Source organism: Limulus polyphemus, unplaced genomic scaffold (genome assembly GCF_000517525.1).
Source record: "Limulus polyphemus unplaced genomic scaffold, Limulus_polyphemus-2.1.2 Scaffold3726, whole genome shotgun sequence".
NCBI lineage: Eukaryota > Metazoa > Arthropoda > Merostomata > Xiphosura > Limulidae > Limulus > Limulus polyphemus.
This window is the reverse complement of record NW_013669336.1, coordinates 35,820-60,902: the sequence shown is the minus strand read 5'-3', so window position 1 is coordinate 60,902 and position 25,083 is coordinate 35,820. Positions and strand designations below refer to the sequence as shown.

At 31.8% G+C, this 25,083-nt stretch overlaps 1 protein-coding gene across 3 annotated transcripts in view; it reads left to right on the top strand.

Moving 5' to 3' along the window:
* Positions 1 to 14,811, top strand: part of LOC106469926 (ribosome-binding protein 1-like) — a 59,144-nt gene extending 44,333 nt beyond the window's left edge. For all 3 annotated transcript variants that reach the window (XM_013930447.2, XM_022398497.1, XM_022398499.1), the window contains 5 exons: positions 242 to 325; positions 1,005 to 1,106; positions 5,060 to 5,266; positions 7,269 to 7,334; positions 14,781 to 14,811. In XM_013930447.2, coding sequence (XP_013785901.1) covers positions 242 to 325; positions 1,005 to 1,106; positions 5,060 to 5,266; positions 7,269 to 7,334; positions 14,781 to 14,801 — 480 coding nt within the window. In that variant the 3' untranslated portion in view covers positions 14,802 to 14,811. The remainder of the gene's footprint in view (positions 1 to 241; positions 326 to 1,004; positions 1,107 to 5,059; positions 5,267 to 7,268; positions 7,335 to 14,780) is intronic.
* Positions 14,812 to 25,083: the final 10,272 nt, after the last annotated feature.

The following is a 25,083-nucleotide window of genomic DNA, read 5'->3' as shown; positions in this document are numbered from 1 at the left end:
ACATACATACAAATTAGATTTACAACCACGCAAGATTTCTACGAAGAAATCCTCAAGTGAGTGCTGTTATAGCAGAACAGACTTCTAACCATGCATAACTCCAATAAAATGCATTTGCTCAGCTGAATACATTTCCATGTTATATTTTTTATTATATTTGTGCTTGAGATTGAACAAAAGCTATAGCTGTCATTATGGTATGCATTTCTAAAATATTGAAACAATTTTGTTTATTTTTTAGATGCAAGCCAAGCTTGTCGAGTTGCAATCCAAACTCCAGGGAGAAGAGAATGAAAGGAAAGTCTTAGAACAAAAATATGAAGAAGTATGTCATTTTTATGCTTGAATTTTTTATTTTTCTATTGTGTAAAGAAAGTAGAGATTACATATTAAAGAACCTTTTGTAGTTATGGTAAGGTTTCAGTGATTTGATTACATTGTTGATAGTTAGAAGCATACATTATCACATAAATCTATATGTTAATTAGTTATTTTATAACTAGATAGTTATTATATTAACTTGTAATTTGCTGCCATTCTAAGATAAATCATGAAAAGATTGTTTGTGGTGGTGTTGACCAGGACTACATCCTAGGTCTTTTTGGTCGAAAGGCTGGTGGGCTACCCACTTGTCTGGGATCTCCTGGATTTTGGATAAGTTAACGAAAATGTGAGTTACACATCAAACAACCTCCATCTTTAAAAGATGGTTTTTAAACGTGTGGATCATTTAGAACATGTCCTCTGAATTGTTGATTGATTTTTGTAAATACATGTATTAGAAGATCAGGGTTATTTTAGAAATAAGAATGGTTTTTAAAACTTTTTAACATTGCATATATTTCGAAAGATGTTGTGTCATACTTTCTTGACACTTCATGTTCAAAGTTATGGTAAGAGATGTTTTCAAGATGTATTAATAAGAAGGAAGATCATTCTCAAATTTACTATGTTTTTTTGTTAAGTTGTATAATTATAAGAACAAAGTTGTGTTGTATGTCCAGGTTTCCAGAAATTCCCAAAACTTGCAAGAAAAATTAGATAGTAAAGATAAGGAAATTGAGGAGTTGCAGAAGGAGAAAGATGCTGTTGAGTCAGTCACAAAAGTAAGTGTCACTTAACCCTTCATATTCCAGGTTGATCAGTTTGATTGACCTTGTAACTACCACATAACTATGAAACTATACATTATAATTGAAGGTAATAAGTGTATTTTCACAAGTCAGTTGTACACAAACAAGTCTAATTTTTTAAAATGGTATTTTTTACTAAAATTTGTCATTGAGTTTATGAAGCCTTTTCTGACTCAGTCTGAATGAAAATAATTTTCATTTTAAGAATAGAAATAATTCTTTTCATCTTACAGTTTCATATTTCATTTGCATAACCTCTAGAACCTCCTAAATGAATATTAACCATCTCTGCATGGGAATTCTTTACTGTGCATATCACAAGGTTTTTAGTGACTTACATTCGAAATATAATTGAACTACTTGTTGTTTACATTATACCAATTAGTATAGCATAAAATTGTAGCTAATAATCCATATTTCTATAGTATATAAATTTTAAGTTCTTAATTTTACAAGGCAACATTAAAAAAAATCCTGAATTTCTCCTGGTGTGAGAAATGTGACTTTTTTCTCTAGTTTGCTCACCACCAATCCAGTATGTATACAATTTAACTTAAATTACTCACTAAAAAATCATCATTGCTCAGACAAACCAAAGTTTTTATAGCAAGAGGGTTAATTTCATTGTTTTATTATTGTACTTTGGACCCTCTGGATGTGAAAAGCAATCAATCTCAATGGTAGATCTTGGGGGTAGACAAATGATTAGGTTACAGTTCAGTTATTTGTGTACTATCTGATTGATCTTATAAAATTTCCATTTATGTTTTGTTATTTAACCTAAGAAGTTTCTAATTTTTACATTTTAGTTTTACTTTTTTTAAAAGTATATAACAGTATATATACATAAGAAATGAGAAATTTACTACTTCAGCTTGAAACTGTTTGTACTGTGGCTCACAACCTACTTTTTTTTGCTATGTTGATTGTCCAAAAAATTTATGGGGCTTTAGTACATACATTTTAAAACACACAAAATGTATCAAGCATTATAATATAATGTGCCAAAACCACTATAATTTATCTGGGTTTCTATCTAAGCTATAAATAGGTTTAAAAAATTCATGACTGCTTGGATCAATGACTACTCAACACCCATCAAGCTTGCTTTTTGTGTGTGTGTATACTACCATCTGTTACTGCCAAGAATAAACAAATAAGCTGAAGGTTCCTGTGCATTATAGTATTCTCTTTTTATTGTTATAAACATGTCCATCAGACAAGTTAGCATCAGTGATAATTGTCTTGAAATGCATGAAAAGATGGGAGGGGCTTCTCCAGTGGATTTTACTAACTTGTTGGTATCTCAGTAAATCAAGAAGGTAGGAGGTTTAAATTATATTTTCTTCTTTTTCATATGTGTAGGTTGTTTCTGAAAAAGCTCTGGTGTTGAAGCTATAAAATCTAAATGGGAGAGGTTGGAGGTCAAATGTTGTGACAGAAGAGTGAAATTAAGAGTTTAAAACTTAGATGATATTGAAATTTGATATGTTACTATATTTTGATGCCAAGTTTGTTGTTTTACTTTGATAATAAAGTTAACAAAATTTTGAATATAACTGTGTGTGTGTACACACGCGCGCATGCATATACACTAGTTTGCTGTTAAAATGTATTAAGTTTTACAAACAATCTGAAAAAAAATAAAAAATCCACAACATGGACAATGCTACTTAACACACATGTGCTAAACCTCCATATAATTACCTTAATATGTGTATGATGTTGTTTAATAATCAGTGTAATAATAAATACATTTTGTAGAACATTTCAAGTTATTTCATTTATAACATGCATAATTTTAAGTTATCTCTGTGCTGTTACTTCTCCAACTCTGTATATAAACTAGTTAGATATTAACTTGTGATCCATGTGTGCAGCTAGTTGTTTTTTATTTGGAATTTTGACAGATCGATAGAAAATGGTGCTAAATAGTTTTCTACATCATAATAAATGGGAATATAATTATAAAAATTAGATAATTTTAAATCTTAAAATGACTTTCCCAAAATAGTTTCAGTTAATTATAATACATAGTGTAAATATAAACATATAGTATATAACTAGATGTACTTCCACAGGGTTCCTGAAAGTGTTCTGTTTCAAAAGTAAATATAACCAAAATTAAGAGTAACAAATATTTTTATTTCTTGCTTTTAAACTTCATATGCCATGCAGAATGCGAGTGGTTAAAACAGGTGATCCCTCTTAGTAGCCTTTGGCCCCATTTTGGGTGAAAAAAATATAATATGAACAAGAAGGTTGGAAAAGTTGACCAAGCTGATATGCATAGGGTTAAGAAAAAGTAAAATGTCGTAACATGTATGTCCTTTCTTTCAAATGCCAAAATTATATATATCCACTGTGTAATCAGCTTTTTTTAATACTTTTTAACCCTTTCCACATAAGTCAAAGGCCATGTCATCATGTTTGTTGGCTCTCATTCAAAATGTTATTGAACTATTATTTTATGAATTTATGTCAACAAGTTTGGTATCAAACTGTAGCTTATAATTCAAATTTTAGTATTATACATTATTTAATTTCTTAATTGAAAAGTAAATATTAATAAAACACACCTAAATGTCAATTTTTGTGTGTCACATAGTGTACTTAATGCAGCACCGGTTCATATTGTTTGTGATGTCAAAATACAACATCTATAGTTTCGTATGAATTAGGAACTCAAATTACCTATATTGAAAAGTTAGAATATCAAATAAGAACCTCCTATCTTTTCTGTTTGCTTAGATATCGCTCATGTACACAGTGGCCCTGCTAACCTCTTTCCATTTTTGGAAACACTCCCTTATATACATTTATGCATGTGAAATTTAAAATTTTCTGATGCATAAAAGTATTTTTAATCTTTAAATGAAAATTACTTTGCATGTTGGATAGGCAACATGAGAAAAAAAAGGGGGTGTGAGAAAAACATTACTTGACAAACCTTAAGACTTAATAAAATAAACAAAATTGATATTTTGCATATGAAAGTCTTTGATTGTTTACTGATAATCTGTCAATTTTTGGGAACATATGCATACAAATGTAGAAGTTATAGTATTAAAACTATAACAATCACAAAATTGTTACGAGGTCAGTCCCAGGGACCAAACCTGTGCTGGAAGAGATAAGGAAGTCAAAATGAAGATTAAATAATGGTTAAACTTACATTGAATTTAAGCATTTCAAATAGACATATATTCAACTCCTCTCATGAGTTAACATAATTTTATCAGAAATAATGATAAGGCAGTGGATATGCTCATTAAACAAAGTCAATCCAAGAATTCATATTATGTATTAATGATCAAAATATCTATTAGGTCAATGATAAAAGCAGCATGAGTAATTTTCATTTTTGATGGTTTTATTTTGTCAAACTTTGTTAAGTTATAGTCTTTGAATTTTAGTTGAGCAATAACTCAAGATGGTTTCTAGTGACAGTTTTTTTTGTTTTTTTTTAGATAACATTCTAATGTTAACAGTCATACTTATTGTATTTATTTTTTCTTTATTGGTTACATTCTTCTAATAGTTCTGTATTCTGTAACTGATTGGCTTGTATTTCTGGTTATTTTCCTGTTTTTGTACAATAAGTATAATTTTTTAAAGTTACTATTGATTTTGTTCACTTAGTAACTAATTTTTCTTTAATTTTAAAGCCTTTTTGAAAAGTTTGTGTGCAAAATCTTTGTGAATGTGCTTCATGCACTGGCTTTAGCTTTTTATTTTATCGTAATCTAAATGTTCAGTCTTACACTATTAAGATGAAGTCAACCTTGCTGTTGCACATGTATATGTGTTATGTTTTAATGTGCATGATCAAGAACTGTGTATTGCATACCTAATTGTATGATCTCCACATTGTGGGAAATATTAACATTTTAACTTACAAACAAGTTTCATTGACAATTGTGAAGGAACTGGAGCTGTCAAAGTCTCTGTTGGAAAAGGAACGAAAAATCACAAAGGACCTGTCATCAAAAACAGTAAAGCTGGATTCACTGGTGAAAATTGGCCAGGATTCACTCAAGTATGAGCAAAATATCAGTAGAAAACTAGAAGAGGATCTGAAGACTAAGGAGGCAACAGTCAGTCAGCTTCAGGCCCAGCTACAAGCTTTAAAGGTGAAAAGACAATGATTAAAGATTCTTTGAATAGTTACAGGTTTATGAGGCAGAGAACATAGTCTAATGGTAAACAATACAACCACAGAACTGAATACCATATGTAATGTTAGTTTTAGAATACACACATTCTATTTACAGGAACTTTCTGCAATAAATACAAAACTATTATTACAAATAATAACCTGAATGTTGAAGAGAAGTTACTACTACAAAAACGTTTATAAGGGCAGTATTAAGACTCAAAGGACAGGGGGATTGTAAAAACTAGTTAGTAAATAAACTTGGATTTAGACCCACTCTCTTTAATAGAAGTTTCCAAATTTGTGTGTCACATAGATAAGATTTTGTACCCAGTAGTTTGACCGTGTATGGTAAGCAGAAGTACCAGGAGATGAGACATAGTGACCAGTACTGCCCCAAATCCCCATATGTTCATGGATATGTACAGTTAAGTGACATTTGGTTTTGCCAATTTAGGTAGTTTTACAGCTACACATGAGCAAATGATCCATAAATGAAGTGGAGTCATAATACTTTCTTTTGAAAGGAAAAAGAAAGTTTCATCTGATCAGTTGATTTGAAGACAGTTCCCAGTCAAATTTGTTTGTAGTACTTATGTAACAGTTTAGTGAGTTTATTTTTAAGAATTAGTTTTTGTTTAACTAAGGAAGGCATAAGTACATGGACCATTTAGGTATAGTAAGCCGTTTATTATTTATAAGTGGACTGAGTTTCCCATTCAAAAGATCATGAGTGATGGTTTGAAGAAAAGTTCCAAGATGCCCACTTTTCTTAAGAGAAAAATTTATAAATTTTATTTCATTGTTCAGAGAAATAAAACCAAATGTATGAGATTTAGTAAGTAAACTAGCAATCAGGTTATTTGTAATAGAGGAAGAGAAGCTGTCAGAGCCATTGAAGGTTTTTGTGAAGTTTGTGGGCATAGAAAAACCATTTGAATCATGATTTATAAGGATGTCTAAAAAAGACAGGCTATTGTTGTTCTCAGTTTCATCCAAAAGTTATGTTGGAGTGACAAGAATTAAGGTCTTCTATAAATTTAGGTGCCCAATCTTTTAAATGAAATATTACAAAAGTATCATTAACATATCTTCTGTAGTGTATCAATTTAAATTCAATTGGACAGTTCTCCAGCCATGATTGCTTGCAGTAACATAAAAAGGCATTATCAAATGTCAGTGCCACCTATCTAGTCAAAAAGGCAATGAGTGAATAAAAAGTTAGTGTTTGTAATAAAGAGTTCAAGGAATTGTTTAAATTGTTGGAAATTCAAACCATTACAGCTGCAAATTATTTAGATGAGATTATTGAAGTAAATGTTGATAGTTTTAACTGTAATGTTTGTAATAAAAGGAGAGGGGGGGGGTATGTCAAAGTTGGTTATTAATCTTCCTGGACATGAAATAAGGTGATCTCATTAATGAAAGTTAATGAGTCGTTAACTGCGAAGTTGGTGGTAGTATGGGGTTAAAGTAAGGGGACTACAATTTTAACTGGTAATGTTTATAAATAGAAGAAAGTATAGGTCTAGTAGGCAGATCTTGTTTGTATACTTCAGTATACTAACTTTGGTGCCATAGGGTAAATTTGAATAAAAGTAATTTTGGAGATATTTGACTTTTGAAATTTTTAAGGAAATATTGAACTTTTTCTTCTTGTAGGGAAAAGAATAAGAACATCTGTGTCAAGTAGTCTAAATTAAGTAGAGTCAAATAAATAAAGAATAGATTATCTTGTTATGTATTTTCCTTTAAATAGTGCATCAAAATTAAATTTTTTGGTTAAAAATAGATGGTTAGCAAAGAGTTTTGCATAAAAGTGAAGAGAAGATGCAACTGTTGAAATTGTGAAGGTGCTGAACTTTTGATAGTGAAACGTTTTGTGAATTTGATTATTTCTCAGGTTTATATTTAATGATTCTATTTCTTGATACTGATAGTTTTATATATGGTTGTAATGCTGTCTAATTTTTCACCAGGTTCCCACTGCCAATGGCCCTCCTGTCGCCACCACTGTGGAATCGCCAATGTCAACAGAAACAGATGTAAGTAAATAATAAAAGATATTTAAACTATTTTAAAACTGATGTGTTTTATTATATACACTAAAGTTAATAGGGTAAAAAAGTCAGTAAAGGCTGTGTTAATAAAATTATATTTTAACTATTATCTCCACATTTTAGTAATATCAACAATAATATACAAAGATGTTTTATGGAAATAGTGAAGGAGCTGAAGCTGTGAGTTTCAGTTAGGAAAGGAATGAAAAATTAACAAAACTTCTCATCAAAAACAGTCAAGCTGGTTTCACTGGTGCATAGTATCCTCCAAGCCCATCCCATTGGCTGTGGTTTTGATAGATAGATGGGAAGCTTATTAATCCATTCACACTTGTCACTATCTAAATGACAAGGCATTTGACTACCTTAAGAGAATCATGATTTAGATTTTTTTTTTTTTTGTCACAGAACTGAAATATTAAGATGTTTTTAACTAATGGTAGCACACATACCACTTGCATATCTTTTACTGTTAGATCTACTACCACCCCTGTTAGTTCAGGTGATAAGAATAAGGTACAGTCAGTATTGAAAGAAGAACCATTTGAGTACAGTAACATATATCAGTATTTAGCACAATTTTAACAAACTGTATCTTGAATCAGTTTTTCATTTTATTATGTTCTAATGAAAAATATTGTTCATTGAGTTTGGAGAATTATTATGAACAGTCAATTGCATAGTTTTAACATTATTTCTTACAGATCATTTTAATGGTTAACACATTTTTAAAATAAATTAAAATCAGACAAAAAATGTGTCATGATTTCTGTTTTAGATTTTAGACTACTAGAAACAATGTAAATATCAAAGGGCATTATTCCTTTCTCAAACAAAATAATGTTGAGAAAGGTTTACTAATTTTGTTTGTTTTTCTTATTCAGAATGACAGTTTAAACATAAATTGTTTTTTGCTCAGTGTGTAATTAGTAAATGGAGTTCTATGAATAACTTACTGTGATAGCAAAAAATAGGCTTTTGTGATCTAAAAAATTGGTTATTTAAAGGTATTTGGGAATGTTTTGGTTAGGTGACTAGAATATTTATTTTAGGCCTAATATGGAAATAGCTAATACCATTTGCTCAGTTTACTGATTGGCTTTTGTGTATTTTTGAATTCATTAGTGATTTTGTGAATGAAGCATTCAGTATCGATTTTTACATGGAAAAAGTTAATTTTTTTCTACTTTACAACTGAATTACAGGTTTAATATACTGTGAAGTTTCTTTGTTTTTCTTCATTTGATATTTATCTTATTAGTCATGTTTCTCCTTTAACTACTACAAAGCCATACCTACACAAACATTTGTGAGTTCGTAAGAGCCATGCTTTCTGTTATTAATAATACCTGTTGCATGTAGCTTTGTACTCTAACCTAAAGAAACTTAATTTGTGTAGTATTAATGCTGATTGTTAGTATTTGTAAACTGTTTTTATCCGTTTGAAGACTGGGTAAGCCACTACAACATATTAGTGCTAGGTTTTGACTAGGATATAGATTGAAAGTATTTTAGCCATGAAAGATACACAAGATCATATCATATAAACATTATGCATGTTTGTAAAATAGATTGCTAAAAAAAATCAATTTTTCCACTATATTTTCCTTCTCAACGTTTTGTTTGGGGGGGTCAATTAAATGTATAATATTTGATGTTTCATGAATTTTTGTTTTATTAAACTGTGGTAGTTTTTTTTGTTGTTGTTGTTGTGCAAAAGAAGAGTAATGAAAAATACACACCTGTAAAAGGATGCAAGTTTTATAGAGGTGTTCGTGTGCAATGAATACCAAGTACCAAGGAATTTCTCTCAGACCGAGTACATAATGAGTCTTTGGTTTTCAAGATAAGCCAATAAATTTTACATTCTTGAAGAATGAAATATTAAAAACAAGTTAATATCAAAAGGTGAAAGTCAATTTTTTTTCTGTGTTAGAAACTGTTTGAATGTAGCTTACATGGCTTTGAATTACATTCAGTCTGTTACCTAAAACATAGCACGGTGTTAGATGGAAATTTACCCAGTGGTGGAAAGGGTGATGCTCTTACAGTTTAAACTTCTTTTGTTTTTTGTGATGAGCCAACTTTGACATCTTGAAGTAAAAATATTCATTCAACATTGTGGCAGTAGAGCTTACTGATTTTTTATTTTACTAACTGAACAAGTACACTAATATATATGTTTCTATTGTGGGAAAAGATTTTAGACCCCTTCTTTCAATTAAAAAAAATTCAATTCTCTTATCTACTTCCTTCCTTTGGAAGTTAAGAGGGAGGATAAAGGACATATTGAAGTTGACCTAATATAATTGAGTTTTTAGCCATCTGAAAGAATATTTTTACTTATTCTTCTAATTCTCTGCTTTGAATTTGTTTGTAACTTCTTTTTCTCAGCTATGTCTATAACTTCTCACTTTCAGTCTCGGCCAAAAGCTGTCAAAAGTGAAAAATCTAAACCAAAAAAAAGGGTAAGAACAACATTTGAGATGCAAGGGGTTGTTAGCACTATAATGCACCTCAGCATGTTGCATGATTATTTGCACTTTTTTTTGTTATCCAAGCATGCTTGGCTTTCTTATTGTGATGTGATAAGAACAAAAAGCTTTTATTTTATTTAAAAATAATAAGTTTTAATATTTGGTAAAATAAAAAAACTACAGTTTTGGTTAACTTGTCAACCTCCATCTTCTTCAGCACACACAAAAAATTAAATCACAAGTTTTCATCAAGCTTTCAGGGGTAGAGTTTTAACTTTCAAGAAGTTTGATACTTGTCAGTTTTTATCGTTCTTGTAAATTCTTGTAAGGTTCAAGACTAAAAGTGTTGAAACATTTCTTAAACCTGAACACGCACATTATTTGGTTTTTGCAAATGTAAAGTTCTTCAGTGCCTTCATACAAAATTTATAAATTAAAATTCCCTTTTCAAAATAAAATATTTTAAGTTACATCATAGTTTTTCATAATTAGAATATGGGGACAACCACTGTTTAACCAGTGAACATTAAACACATATCTTTACTCGTGTTTCAAAACAGTTGGTACATTTAAAAGTACTAGTCAGAAATTCTTTTTTGGGGGGGGGGGGAGCTTGACCTTACAAAAATCTTCCAACAAAAGTTTGAAGATGTGTTTTATGTACACATGAAATTTACACTTATACATTACCTGCAATCTTGCTTTGTACATACCTAATACAGATTTAAATAGTCATTTTAGAACAGCCAATAGTTACTATACACTTGTATTTCTATCATGAACATTTCTAATCAGGTTCTGTTTTCTGTCTGACTAAACCTTCAGAACACTGGTACATTTGATGTAATTTGTTGATACTAGTTCACACCAGGTTTGGTATTACACATCTAAGAAATATTTCCACTTGGATATGAAGTAAGAATAGGTAAGCAAACAGCACATCTAAGTATAATCACATGGGTTATCTAAGAATTAAACATAGTTTATTGGGTTGCTTCTAGTCCAAAACAAGTGTCAATCGTCTTATTGAGCACTACGTTAAAGATGGACAAACTACAAAATTGTAGTTTTTGATCAATGGCAGTGGAATAATGTGGTTCTTTAAGTTACATTCTTTTGTTCATTTAAGCTAATTATTGATCTTTATTTACACCAATCCAACTTAATGAAAATAATTTTTATTTCTTGATGCTGTATTCTGAAAAGTAATACAATTGCACTTTTTTTTATCAAGTTGACTATAATCGAAACATTACAGTGAGAGATCTTTTAATACAGTTTCTGCAGCTGTTTTTTTAATATAAAAATACTTAATGTTATATGAGCTTACAGACCTCACACATGTTAGTTACTTTTTCTATATTTCTTCTGCTTTATACTGAAAATAAAACTTCTAAAACTCTTCATGTCAACTATTTTATATTGCAAGCAGCAATATGTGCCCATAAAGTAAAAAAAGAAACAAAATTACATTCATTTAGTCTCTTCATTGATGAACTAATAATGGCATTACTCTCAAGGTTAATCATATGAAATTAGTACTGTTGTTATTCATGGCTTCACACAACAATATTGACAAAATGGAACTGTTGTCACTCATGGCTTCACCCAACAATACTGACAAAATGAAACTGTTGTTGATAAAATAAAACTTTACATTAATTCAGATGTACTTTTTTAGTTAGTTTTAATTGACTATTCAAGGCTTTAAATTATTTAATACTAAATGGGAGCCATAGCTCATTGCCTAAGTCTGAATTGACTAAAATTTGGGGAAATGCAGCAGATTTCCAGAGAAAACTTGAGTGAGAGGCTGGTTTCTCGAAGTATGTAATGGAAATATGAAGCTACATTTTAAAACAAGTTTTCAACAAACATAAAAGGGGGTATTTATTTATTTTTGAAACGCACATCTGTGTTCTTATTTTCCTTTCATTCTTTTATTTTTTTTTTTTTTTTTCTAATTTGATGTTGAATAGGTGGGAAACCATCCAACAGGTATGTTTCTCATTCTCATTCATTATTTTTGCATGCTTGGGATGCTGGCAGAAGGTCCCCTTCCCCTACTTTGTATGTATCAGCTGTTGCTATATTGTGGTTGTCACTGTTACTCTGTGCTTCTGGTGTAGTGTCTGTTTCAGCTGAAATTATGCTTTCGGAACAAAATATTCTTTGCAGTGGTTTGTTGAACATCATGTTGAGTGGTGAAGGTATTGTATGTTATAAATACATTACTAAAAGCTGTGTAATCTAACTGTTGTGGTAAATAATTTCTTTGGTTTGAATCATTGCTGTTGCTCTGTATACACCATATATATTGAGTCTATTGGGGAAGCAAAACATGTTTAATTCTGCGTAATAGGAGGAATTTGTTATTCTTACTTCAAGGATGTTAGATTTTAGTTTTGACATAACTTATTACTTCCTTAGGATATCATAATATCTTAATGTTTTGTATCTTCTCCTTTTCATAAACTTGAATAATGAATAAATATGTTTAATGATGTTAAAATTAGGCTTAAATTAAATAGTGTATTGTTCTTTGCTGTTTGTGTTCTTAGTTAATTTTTTTTTCTTTTCAGACACATGAGAGAAATTGTATCTGTCCTTTAAATTTAGTTGTTTTTATTATTCATGTGTCCAATATATATCTCATTTAATTTTCCTGGAAATAACAACAGTAAAAATGAACTATGGATAGTCACTATAAGGATGAACGTTATGCTAGTGTTTATTTGTGCTTGTGTGTTTACTGTAGCCCGTTGTTTCATTACATTTCAAACTTTTTCATTGCAAATCTGTGATTATTAGTGCCATAGTTGAAGATTAACCTTAAGGATTAAGGTTACTCTGCAACCAAGAATTTTTTTTTTGCTATGCTTTTATAAGTTGATTCCATCTGTACATGAGATGCAGTTGATCTTATGTCTCATGTCACAAAGAATTCCTTATATTTTTTATTTGTTGGCAGAATAAGACAAGTATGTAAGTTATTGACTCCAGTTGTATATTATTGTCTAGGAGACTCATACGTTAGTAATAAAGATCACACACACACAAGTTTGTTTCATGATATTATAATATTAAATGTGGTCAAGTTAAAGCTATGGTATTAGCTTTGCATTAGAAATGATAAAGGTGATCTAAGGTCACAGAAATCAGACTCATTCTCATTGCTTTGGTTAAAATTTGATGACGTGACATGACAGATATAGCATTAATATTTGTTGGAATAAACTGTACTTTTCATTTTACTCTACAACTTCTAAAATTTGTTCCTAATACTGATGATTAAATATATGTTTTTATACAATAATCCTTTGTTCTTTAGTTATTCAGTTCTTTTCTTTTAAACATTGTATTTATTTGCCATTAACATCCCTTTGTGTTTCTGTTTTTAACAGCTTTTGATTAACACGCAATTATCAAGAGTTGTGTTAATATATAATTTATTTCGTACATTTTATGAAGTTGTTCAAGTTTTTTTAACACTGGCGTGTATGTTTCTTTTAAACTTTTAAATTTCTTCCATATGTTTCAGTTCTCTGTGTTTCTACTCTAAACATATTTAAAAAAATTCATAGTGTCAGTTACTTCATTGTATTATGACCACCATGTTTTAAAGTTAATGAGGGGCTATGTTAATACATTAACCAAGTTCATTTATTTTCTAACGAAATTCACATTGTGATTGAAATATACATGTTTATATAAGTGCAAGGACTTTGTAATTATAACTGCCCAGAGTCGAGTCTTCTTTCATCTATACATATACATATTCACGGGTTAAATAAAAATAACAAGTTAAACATGGTATGTTGGGTCAAAATGAGCTTTTAGGAGAAGAATTGGAACATAAAAGCATGTACATATTTATGCGTGCAGGTCTATAGAATCACAGTGATTTTCAAGGCACACTCTCTACTCACTGCTAATTTTGGGGGTGGGAGACGTACATCTTGTTCATTAAATAAAAGAAGCTTTATTTTAAGTTAATGTTTGAAATATGTGTTATATAATCCACATGCACTGATAAATAAAATGGCTTGTGGAGGTTTACCATACTATGTATGAATGCTGCTTTGTTTAGTGAGTCTGTATGGTTTATAATAGTTTCTATGCTAGAAAACAGTAGTAGTCGGGGCCAGTGAAATACAACTCAAAAAATAAAATACAATTAAAGTTAAACTTAAGAATAAGTAGCTCAGACATAAAGACTTCTGTTGCCTTAATGATACCAGTAACTTAAACTGGGAAAAACTACATTCATATGAATTTATCATAATAATGCAATGTCATATAATTTATTAGTTAATGTACAGTGGCATGTAGTGAATAAGGGTTAATTCATTTTGGTTACTTGGGAATGGGGGTAGCAGTAGTAGTATGAACCAAAGAAAAACTACATAACTGCACAATAGGAGGGGGGGGTTAGCAAGATAAAGCTTAAGTGTTCTTTTCACCAAGGAGCATTGGTGTATTTGTTAAAATTAAAGATTATCTCCATTTCTAATGAGACAACGCTAATTGATAAAGACTATCCTTTATCTGTAGTTGGAATGTTCTTTTTATTATTGTTTTTGTGGAAAATTTCATCTGTTTTCAAGAATATTCATGCATGATGTTTCTGTAGCCCTGCTTTACACGCATCCTTTTTTGATATTTGGTTAAATCTTTTCTAGAAAACGTGTCAAGAGATTGTACATATTGAAGATAGCTAATTCTGATGTCCATGTACACACACTACAGATGCATATGGTTTTTATACATCATTAAGCATGACAACTAATTACTGAATGATGTTGAGAATTGTCCAGAAAATTGAGGGGTTTTACAATTTATTGTCCTTCCATTGAATACACATATGTATGTGTGTGTGTGTGTGTGTGTGTTAATGCTTTTTTTAATTTCAGGTTTTAATAAGGTTACACTAAGTTCCAAGTTTTTTTTTCAGGGTGCTTCAAATAAGAAATAAAAAGGTTTAACCTGAACCACCACATGAACCAAACCACCTAGCCAGAGGGGTCCATCCATGTTAAGGATGTTGTATTTTTTACCTGTCAAGTCTTGCTTCTAGTTGAACTGCTGCTGAACTCTTTAAAGTACAATACATATATTGTGTTGTCTTGTTACATGTTGACTGTTTGTGTCCAGCAAGTGCTGAATGTTGTTAAAATTGTGAAGTAAATTTTGATGCTACATATTACATTTACATGACTGAACATAATTATTTTATTTAGAAGTGTTGTTAACAAATTCAAGTTTGTATTCATTGACACGTGTTCTGAGAGAGAAGTTCGATTTGAACTCGGTTTACTTCTATTCACTCTCTTTTTTATAAATTAAACATCACTTTCTAAGCTTTGACAGAAAATGATTCTCAACAAGCTAAGCATTTTAATCAACAACTAAGATTAGCCGACCACAATTTTAACAGTTATATAAAAATATAGATACATAAAATTTCTAGAGAAGATGTGTTATTAAATACCATTTGAGCACAAATGTTAAGCCTCTCAAAGTATCTATCACTACTCTTTACAAAAAAATACAAACTTGACATGATATTGTTTATAAATATAAGAGAAGTGTTTTGTTTACTATTTTTTGGGTCTCATGATAAATATTACAAATTATAAACCATTTGTATGGGGTAGTGTTACTCTTGTTATGGTGCTCTTGTTATTTACTTGTATTCAAGACTGAATAAACTTATCATTTATGTGTAATGTTTTGGTTAATGTTGAAGTATATTACAGACTGGTATCCTCTGTTTCTGTACTAGGGAAGATGTATAACAATTATGGCTAAGCTAATTTTGTTTAATACTTGTATTGTGCATAGCTATCAGTTGTGAGTTGGAGTTCCTCCTGATATTGAATTAAAAAAGATTTTGCACAAAATTATTTTGTGTTTTTCTTGAAGTTTTGCTTATGCAGTGTATAAGATTGGTAGAGATGCTGAAAACTCGTCAGGAATTAACATCTGCTTTTGCATCTTAGTTACTATAGTTTGTAATGGATATTGCTTCTGTAAGATATTCTTTATAACCCATCTCAAGTGCAGACAATACCATCAAAGAAACGTTCTACAAACAAAAAGGTCAGTCAAAGGTCATGTCAAAAAGCAGTGTTCCCTCTAAATGTTCTTTGTACAAAGTGGGCTACAAATTCCAGTTAGCAATACCATTTTGTCCTTCAGCAGTCATACGCTTCAGGAGTTTTCTTATATTTAAATAACTCGCTGCCATGTTGGTAGAATTGTGCAATTGCATCGAATATATAAGCTGTAAAAACTGCAAGATAGCAGTGAAAATTGGGTGAGGACCGTTAAAAACCAGGTTTTGATACCTGTGGTGGCCACCACCCAAATATCTCATTGTGTAGCTTCGTACTTAACAAACAAATCATCTGTAAAAAATGAAATGCAATTTAAAAAAATTCTGGAATGTTGAAGTGGTGATAAGTAATACATATTTTATTTAAATGGTGTAATGTTAAATAAACATTACCTGAATATTTAGTAGTTAGTGTTAAAAGCACTAACTTATCAATGCAGTACTTACTTAACTCAAAATCTTGCTTTTTAAGTCTGGGACGTTTTGTTTTTCCACTTTCACGGAAGTAAAGGCAAAATACATATTTTTAAATTATCTAAAAGAAAAATTGTGTATTCTGTTTAAATATTTTTATTTCTCAAAATACTCGTATGTTAATTTTAGTCCCGTTTTTTTTTTTTCCGTATTTCGGCACAGCTTTGGTTATGTCCCATAATTTCTAAATTGTTTTCTTCTGCTGTGAAAACGCACATCAAGTTGTTTATAATACGCTTTTTTATGGTTTTACCAAAATTGAGGGGCTGGTGAGGGTTTAACTCCTCACAACTTTCATCAGTGTAGAATCTTTACGTTAATATGGGTAACTCAGATTTTCTCATTTAGTAGAACTATCATAGCTCATAAGTGCAACATTTTTTATGTATAATTTTGTGAAATATTTATAGAGATCTTAGCAACTCGTGAGATACTAGTTGTGCCGCTACTTGGGAAAAATATACAACTATTTAAAACATGAGAAATGTTTTGTCTTTTAATGCCAAGCTACATATTCAATAAAGAGGTATACGCGTGTAAATTGTTTTTGGCTATTATTGCGTGAGAAATTAGTGCGTTCTATGACAAACTTGTCTTCAATCATAAAAATGGTATCTAGTGTCCCCCCCCCTGCCTTTTTTGGCGTATTTTAAAGCTTAATTTAAACTTGGATGACCAATCAAAGGGTGTTTTTAATTTGTTTACTGAATTGCTTATTTAGATAAGATGTATGTGCGCTGAAGAGTTTGTCGAACAAAGAAATGTGCAATAGTTTAATTTTCTTTTTCTGGTAATACCTGATAAGGTTCTGGAAGGTAGGGCGATCGACTAGCAATCTATGGGTCGAAATATTTCACCGAACACACTCGTTCTTTCAAAAGTGAGGACTTTATAATGTGACTGTCAATCTCACTATTCCTTAATCAAGAGTTGGCGGTGGGTAGTGTTGATTAGCTGCCTTTCCTCTAGCCCATCACTTCGAAATTAGGAACAGCTAGCGCAGAGAACTCTCGAGTAGCTTTGCGCGAACTTCAAAAAACTACCTGGTATGTGGCGCTTTAGTGTAAAGTTAAAATTCCGAAGAGCTTTTCAAAAAAGCAAAACGTTATTATCCCAAATCTTGGATTTCTGTTGGTTGTTTACTGATAGGAATTAATGAACATTAACAAAGGAAATTTACCATAATTCTCAACCTTGATGAAAAATGCTTCATCTGTACAAAGCTCCGCAGTGGCTCAGCATTAAGTCTGAGAGCTCACACCATTAAAACTGGGTTTCGATCCCTGTGGCAAGCACAGCACGGATAGCCCATTGTGTAGCTTTGTGCTTAACAAACAAATAATCTGAAATAATAAATTGCGATTTAAAAACTGGCAGGTTGAAGTGAAGATAACTACGTAATATAGCCAGAACATCAATAAGATTTACCTTGTGGTTACAAATAAGAATGCGACTTAAAAACTGGCGGGTTGAAGTGAATATAACTACGTAATATAGCCAGAACATCAATAAAATTTACCTTGTGGTTACAAATAAGAATGCGACTTAAAAACTGGCGGGTTGAAGTGAATATAACTACGTACATAGTAGGCCTCCTTCGGCCAGGTTTGACCATGAATGAGCATCCATCCACTGTTAGCTCATGTTGATCGCTCGTCTAGAGCAGCGTCTCTTGTGACTAAGGAGACCGACACGAGAGTGACAGTCCCGGTTGCAGAGGTCACATATGTGCGTTGACGCTGGATTGTTTGCTGCCTGTTCCTTTTGATGCGCTCGCTTCTCTTCTGCCGCCACCGTCAATTCCTCTTCACCGATCTTCAGCTGTTTACGGAGAGTGTTTCTCCAGTCGGCAGCGAGGTCCTCCCAAGTTTCGGTGTTAATATTGAGCACCTTCATGTCTCTTTTGCAAATATCCTTGTATCTCAGCTGCAGGCGGCCGGTGCCTCTCTGTCCTTCGGCCAGCTCTCCGTAGAGGATGTCTTTTGGGATTCGTAATATAACCAAAATATCAATAAGATTTACCTTGTGGATACGAATAAGAAAACAATACGAACGTTTTGTTATATATATTATTGAAAACAACTTCAGTTAGCTAATGTTCTATGTTACTGAAATTCGGTAAAGAAAATTTTCCAGCTTCACCTAGAGATTCGAGGTGGAAGGAGCTAGAGGTTAGCGTATTGCACTGTGAGATCTATGTAACGTTCCGTTACATCAAAATTGCGCTTCGCACTTCTGGCCCATGGCTTGTTAGAAAATGACGATCAGTCATATCTGACTATGAGTAGCCCAAGAGTTAGCGGTTGGTGCTGTTGAGTTAACTGCTTTCTCTCTTGCATATTAGTTCAAGATTCGGAGTTGATTGCGAAATGGCTTTTATGTAGCTTTTCGCGAACTTCTGAAACAACTGTTATGGGGTAGGAAACTTTTCAGCAACGAGAAAAGGTCTACAGTGTTTATTTTTCTTATAGATTTCTGTACTTAAAATTCCTTAACATATCACTTTAATATGCTAAATTGTTGTTTCAACGTATGTTACAAAAATTTAGTGCAAATATTTTTGAGACTTAATATCTAAGTTGTATGGTGAAAATAAAAGTTTAATTAAGTAGCTAACACTGGTGGTGAAATAAAATAATATTGTTACTAATCCATTTAAAAGCTGGTTTGTAAATGAAGTCAATAAAATTTATAATATTTACAACAATCTGAGGTACCCATCCTTTGTCCGGATTATGGACTTAAAATATAGTGGGGATAGATGCTGTGATAAATAACAGAAAAATTGTAACTTTAAAACAACTTATTTATAACGGAACACATTATTACAGTATTCAAAATTACCTCACCCAAAGTTTTGTATAAGCTTTAAGAATTCAATGTGTATGTCCTTTAAACATGGTTTACACTGTGCGACGATCAGGGTGACTGTAGGAAGAGGTAGCGCCCAAATTAAGGGTGATTTCTGTTATCCGATTTCAACACCCAGCTCTTAATGTCTTTCCACACTGTTTCACCTTATTATTTAATTGTTGGTTATTGGTTGCAGAAGTGTCTTACGGGCCGAAGTTGTAAGGTCACGGGTTAAAGTAGGAAGTGGGCATAAGTGAAGAAACGGCTCTTCATATCAGCCTGTTGGTGTAGAAACTTCATCTGAGTTTATGTATTATTGCAATTGTGGCGGCCATTTTTATCTCATTGCAATCCTTCACAGAGATTGCTAGCGCACTCTCCGAGGTATATAAGACGTTTTTGTGTACCATATCCCCCTCCCACACACACACGTTGTGTGTATATTGTGCTATAGAAAATGTAATAGTTCTTTTTTCTGTGTAAGGACGTGGCGCCATCTATGAATGTAGTCAACGTTTACTTACACCAAAGATAACAAATGCTCAATAACAGCAATAATTGTAGTGGAGGGAGTAGTGAACCTCCATTAACACGCTCTTTGTTCCAAACTATCATCTCGCAAAGTTTGGTTGAGACTGGCCAAGCGACCTAGGAGTAGTTAGATAAAGGGACAGACAAACACATACAGAAATCAACTCACTTATTTCAGCTCACACCATAACAATTGTTGTTCGTGAAATTTGATGATATAAATATCGCCCGGACGTTTACTGTGTCTATCGTAATCCAGCCAGCCTGATGAGCTCTGATATTGTGCGAAAAGCGTCGTCGACATTGGACATGGCAATTGTAATGTAGTTGACATATCTTTACTTCCACTCGTAAGTTCTTAAACGTATTTATTTTAGTAAAGTAGTAATGATGTACGGATAACAGTATTGTCATTCTACGGCCATCTTAATGGAATGTGAACAAATTCTATGTAATCTATTATGATTTTGTGATGATTAGAATAATAAATATAAGAATCCCAGTTCGTCGCAATCACTTTGATTAGCGAATTTTAAAGTTTGTTTAAGTTTATGCATATCATTTTCGGATACTTTGTGTTTATTTTGATTATAAATTAAGATTAATGAACTTTGGTACGTGAGAGAATTTTTTCTTTGGAGATAGTCAGGTGTTGAATTTTCAGTACTGTATTTTATCTTCTTGTGGTGAAGACTTTTCTGTCGGCCAGGTGGTTAGGGACGCTTGACTTGCAATCTGAGGGTCGCGGGGTTGAAATCCCCATACCACCGAACGTGCTCGTCCTTTCAGCTGTGGGGGCGTTATATAATGTGAGGGTCAATCTCACTATTCATTGGCAAAAAAGTAGCCCAAGAGTTGTCGGTGGATAGTGATGAATAGCTGCCTTCCCTGTAGTCTTTCACTGCTAAATTAGGGACGGCTAGCGCAGAAAGCCCTCGTGTAGCTTTGCGCGAAATTAAAATCAAACCAAACTTTTCGGTCTCTATGCTGAGGCCTTCATGAGGTCAGACTGATAAAGCGTTTCAGTAAGGGATGGGCATTTAAACTGATAAAAGGTTCTCTTCTAATGATAGCGTTTGTGTGTAAAGATTAGTTCATAAACAAAACAGTCACAGAATTTAAAAAAGAATCATGATTTTAATTATATATACTTTTATATTAATACAACAATTGAAATCAGAATTTATATAAATAAATCACACACACACACATAGAAAGTAAAGATATATTTTCCTACTGGTGTGATCGTTCATAAACTTTGATTATATCTTAACTATTTTAAGAGATATATATAATTATTTTACATATTAAATCAACTATGTTATTAAGACGCAGCTACGGTATTCTTAGGGTAAGAATAACATTTGTATAACCAAATAAAGGCTGCAAACAAAAACAAAATATTATTTGAATAAAGGAGTTTTAAAAGCACTACTTCATCGCAAAACCTTCTTGATATGAACAAAAATTAGATGAAAAAAGATACCAATAAATAATGATTTTTAGGCGATCTTAAAGAACCATGAAGAAATATACGAAAACAAATACGCAAGTTTTATAATAGAAACATTTACAAGTACGAATGAACTGTAGTCAACTCTGTGTTCTACTATCTTATCAATTTGAACAAGGTAAGACTTTAATTCATTCTCTTGTCACCAGGAAACCAATGAGAAAATTAATGTTTTGAGAAAAATGTTCATCGTCACTCTCCAGGATCGATAAAAGTTTTATATAAGAGATTATACATCCGATGTAATTAACCTATAAATAGCTTTATAATATAAGAATAATTTAATTTAAAATATCAAAAGGCAAAATTAATGTCCTACTGTATGGACAAGTTAAAGCACACCTATGCACAATTTTATCATTAGTATACTTTTGTTATATTTCAAATTATATAATACTAACCACCTTTATCTTTGTTGTTTTCTATATTTTTTATATACGTGTTTCGGGCACAGGATCAACGTGGACATTTTCGTACTCTCACGTATATAAGCCACTTGATTTGAGTTGTTTGTGTGGTAGACGGAATAATGCACATTATGTGAATTAAAATTTAACAATATGTTTAGGTAACTTTTTTTCTGGTTTCAAGAACCATTTCGTTTATCCGATAAATCATTGTTCAACCATAGAACATTACAATGGAAAATGCCAATCAATGGAAGCGGGGGCATTTTTGTGTTGCTACATTTAGACTTTGCTGGAGATATAATGCCTAATGATTTAACATTTTTATCTAAATAAACGGTCTACATTTTTCTTGCGGTCTCTTTCTCGACTTCAAGTTTCAGCTACAAATCTTGCTAGTTGTAAAATAACACTTATTTATTTGTCTAGCTTTAAATCTAGCCATTTTGATTATATTTTTTCTTCATTTGAAATATAGTTAATAAAATCAATGATTTAATTAGACGTTTTAATGAGGGTTTTTGTTTTTCTTCTCCTTTTTCAAGTACTTAAATAGATCAAATATCAATCAATGCAAATTTCTGAATCGTTAACTAGGATAGTCTGTAGAGATGTGATGAAAGAATATACTAATCTATAAACATACCTTATAAACTAAAAGGAAACAAAAATAATTATATTTTGACCATCTCTGTATTTAACATGTAAAGCAAAAACCCGTAACTGTCGTCTTCACTGTTTATCACAGAAGTTAAAAGTTTGGTATAAAATACTTTTCCTGTTTTAAACATTTCTGTCTTCTTTTTTTAAAAGTTTTCCGGTAACTTGTACGAAAAGAGACTGTCACAGATAGTTTTCATTAAATTTTGACCTGGCTGACAACATCTTTTGTAGACGTCGGAACTCTTGTACAACGAAGAGCAGCTTTCACATAGGTCTCCCTTAGCAGTTCCCGGCATGCATACGTCACGTGATAGTGAGTTTGAGGTTGTTTCCATCTTAGAACGCTTCAATAACGATCGAGCAGGTGCTGCCATCGTGGGATGATTAAGTAAAACAATAAGTAAACTTCCAAGGAAGAGCGTCCAGAGGAGAAATTTTCCAAATCGTAGAAAATGCATCCTTGTTTGAGTAGAATGTAATGACTGCAAATAGAGTAAATCTTTGTTTTAATATAGAAAGACAATGTGACAGTTGTATGCCAAGATAATTTTGAAATAAATCCAACAGAAGTCTGTATGAAAATTTATAAAACACACCTCAATTTAAAATGTAATAAAATAAAAACTTGGCTATAAGTAATTAGGTGGACAAATTGTTTTTTACGTTCCATGGATCTTGTCAAAAAAAGCTATGTGTAATTCAGTAGCAATAAATTGAGGTATTTGCAGCTGTATTCTGATAATTTATGAAACAAGAACTACTCAAAATTTTCCAAACTATTCTGTACGTATATAATCCGAATTCATGGCAATACACATGATAATGATTCTTACTCGCATTTCCTACAACGAAACAATTCACAAGACATCCATGTGTAACTGATTTTTATGGTTATCAAATTCATAATATTCTTTCGAAGGTCAATATTTATTATACGTCAAAAAAAAAAAACATAATACGGTAAACATTTTAACCTTCTGGTAAGAATGATTTAAACATTCTCAACGTCAAGTTAAGTTTGGCCTTCTGGTGGCCAAGGATGAAAATATTCCAGTAATCACTTTTTTTGCAACCACCACTTGATAAAAAAGTAAATAAAAAAAAGTGCCTCTACGTTTTATGGTTCTTTCTTCATATATAGAGTTCCTGAAAAGAGGGCCAGACATGGTTTAATGATCAAAGTGCCAGGACTTTAAATTCGAGAATACATAGTTCGCGTTCCGTTGCCACACACACAAAAACTCCGTGCGGTCGTGGGTGCACTATAACAGTGACATTCAAATCCCACTAGTCGGTTAAATAAGGGATGTTAATCAGCACTGTTGACCAGCTATCTTCCCCTAGTTTATCATTTCACAATTAGGGACCGCTATGCGCTGATGGCCCTTTGTGTAACTTTACGCAAAAAGTCTGAAACAAACAAACAATCCTGAAAAAAAAGTAATGGTATTCTTATAAACGACTGAGCTTTCTAGTGATCATGAGACAAAAGAGTTCAAACTATCATTTATGAGGCATTATGGTGCCATTGATCACAAATAATTTAAACGATAATACTTTACAAATAATCGTGACTATGTTATATTAATCATTCAATGTATTTGTTACATTGTGATAAATTTAATTTAACATGTTTACAGCATTAAGAATCCTGTTAACGGAGAGAGCCATTTATTTTTAGATTCATTATGTGCATATTGCGTTTCGCATTACAAATTGAATTAAAATACATTGAAAAACTCATTTCGGAACACTTTTGAAACGAGACCTGTTATCTCTCATTTTTCGTATTGATAACCTACATTTTAAGCCTAACTGAATACATCACAGTCTCATAATAACAACTCAAGGATACATACGGCCAGGGCTCGTTTTTTAATGTATTTAAAGACGGTAAACATAATCATACCGCTGACATTAAGAACACGTTAATTAACCTACTCCAGTTCTCACCTTGAATTCTATGTTAGTGTGCCACTCGTTACTTGATGCTTGGCTGTATGTAATAAACAGCATTAAATCATATTATTCTCTTGTATATTTTTCCTCTATGTCCTTTATGACGGTTGTTTCAATTCAAAAAGGATCCAAATCGTCTATTCTATATTAAGTGACTGTACTAAATTAACGTATAGAAAATTAACAAAAAAGTATGCATTTTATTCGTATGTTTCGAAGTGACCCCCAGTGGCACAGCGGTATGTCTGCGGACTTACAACGCTAGAATCCGGGTTTCGATACCCGTGGTGGGCAGAGCACAGATAGCCCATTGTGTAGCTTTGTAAGTCTTGTCATGGCTATTAATTTAGTTTCTATTAAAGTCTTTCCACAGCTGTAATATTGTTTCTATCCAATTCCCGCCATGGCTAGGAGCCCCTGATTCGAAAGCTCAGCTAACATAGTGAATCATGTATATCTTTTTTTCTTGCAAGTATTTGAAACTAGATTTTTCTCAACAATTTCACTTCTGGCCTTACGGTCAGTTTGGGCACAAAATTCAATCCGTGAAGTAAAATACAAGTTATGTTTGTTATCCAATATAGCGATTAGCGAGTTGGAATTTCTGTCAATATTTGCATTTTATACTTAACTTCACTTCTGGCCTTACATTGGGCATAGTTGATGTTGTTTTTTAGTACAAAGCTGCAAAACGAACCATCGAAACACCGATTCTAGTATTACAGTCCATGAAGGGTCG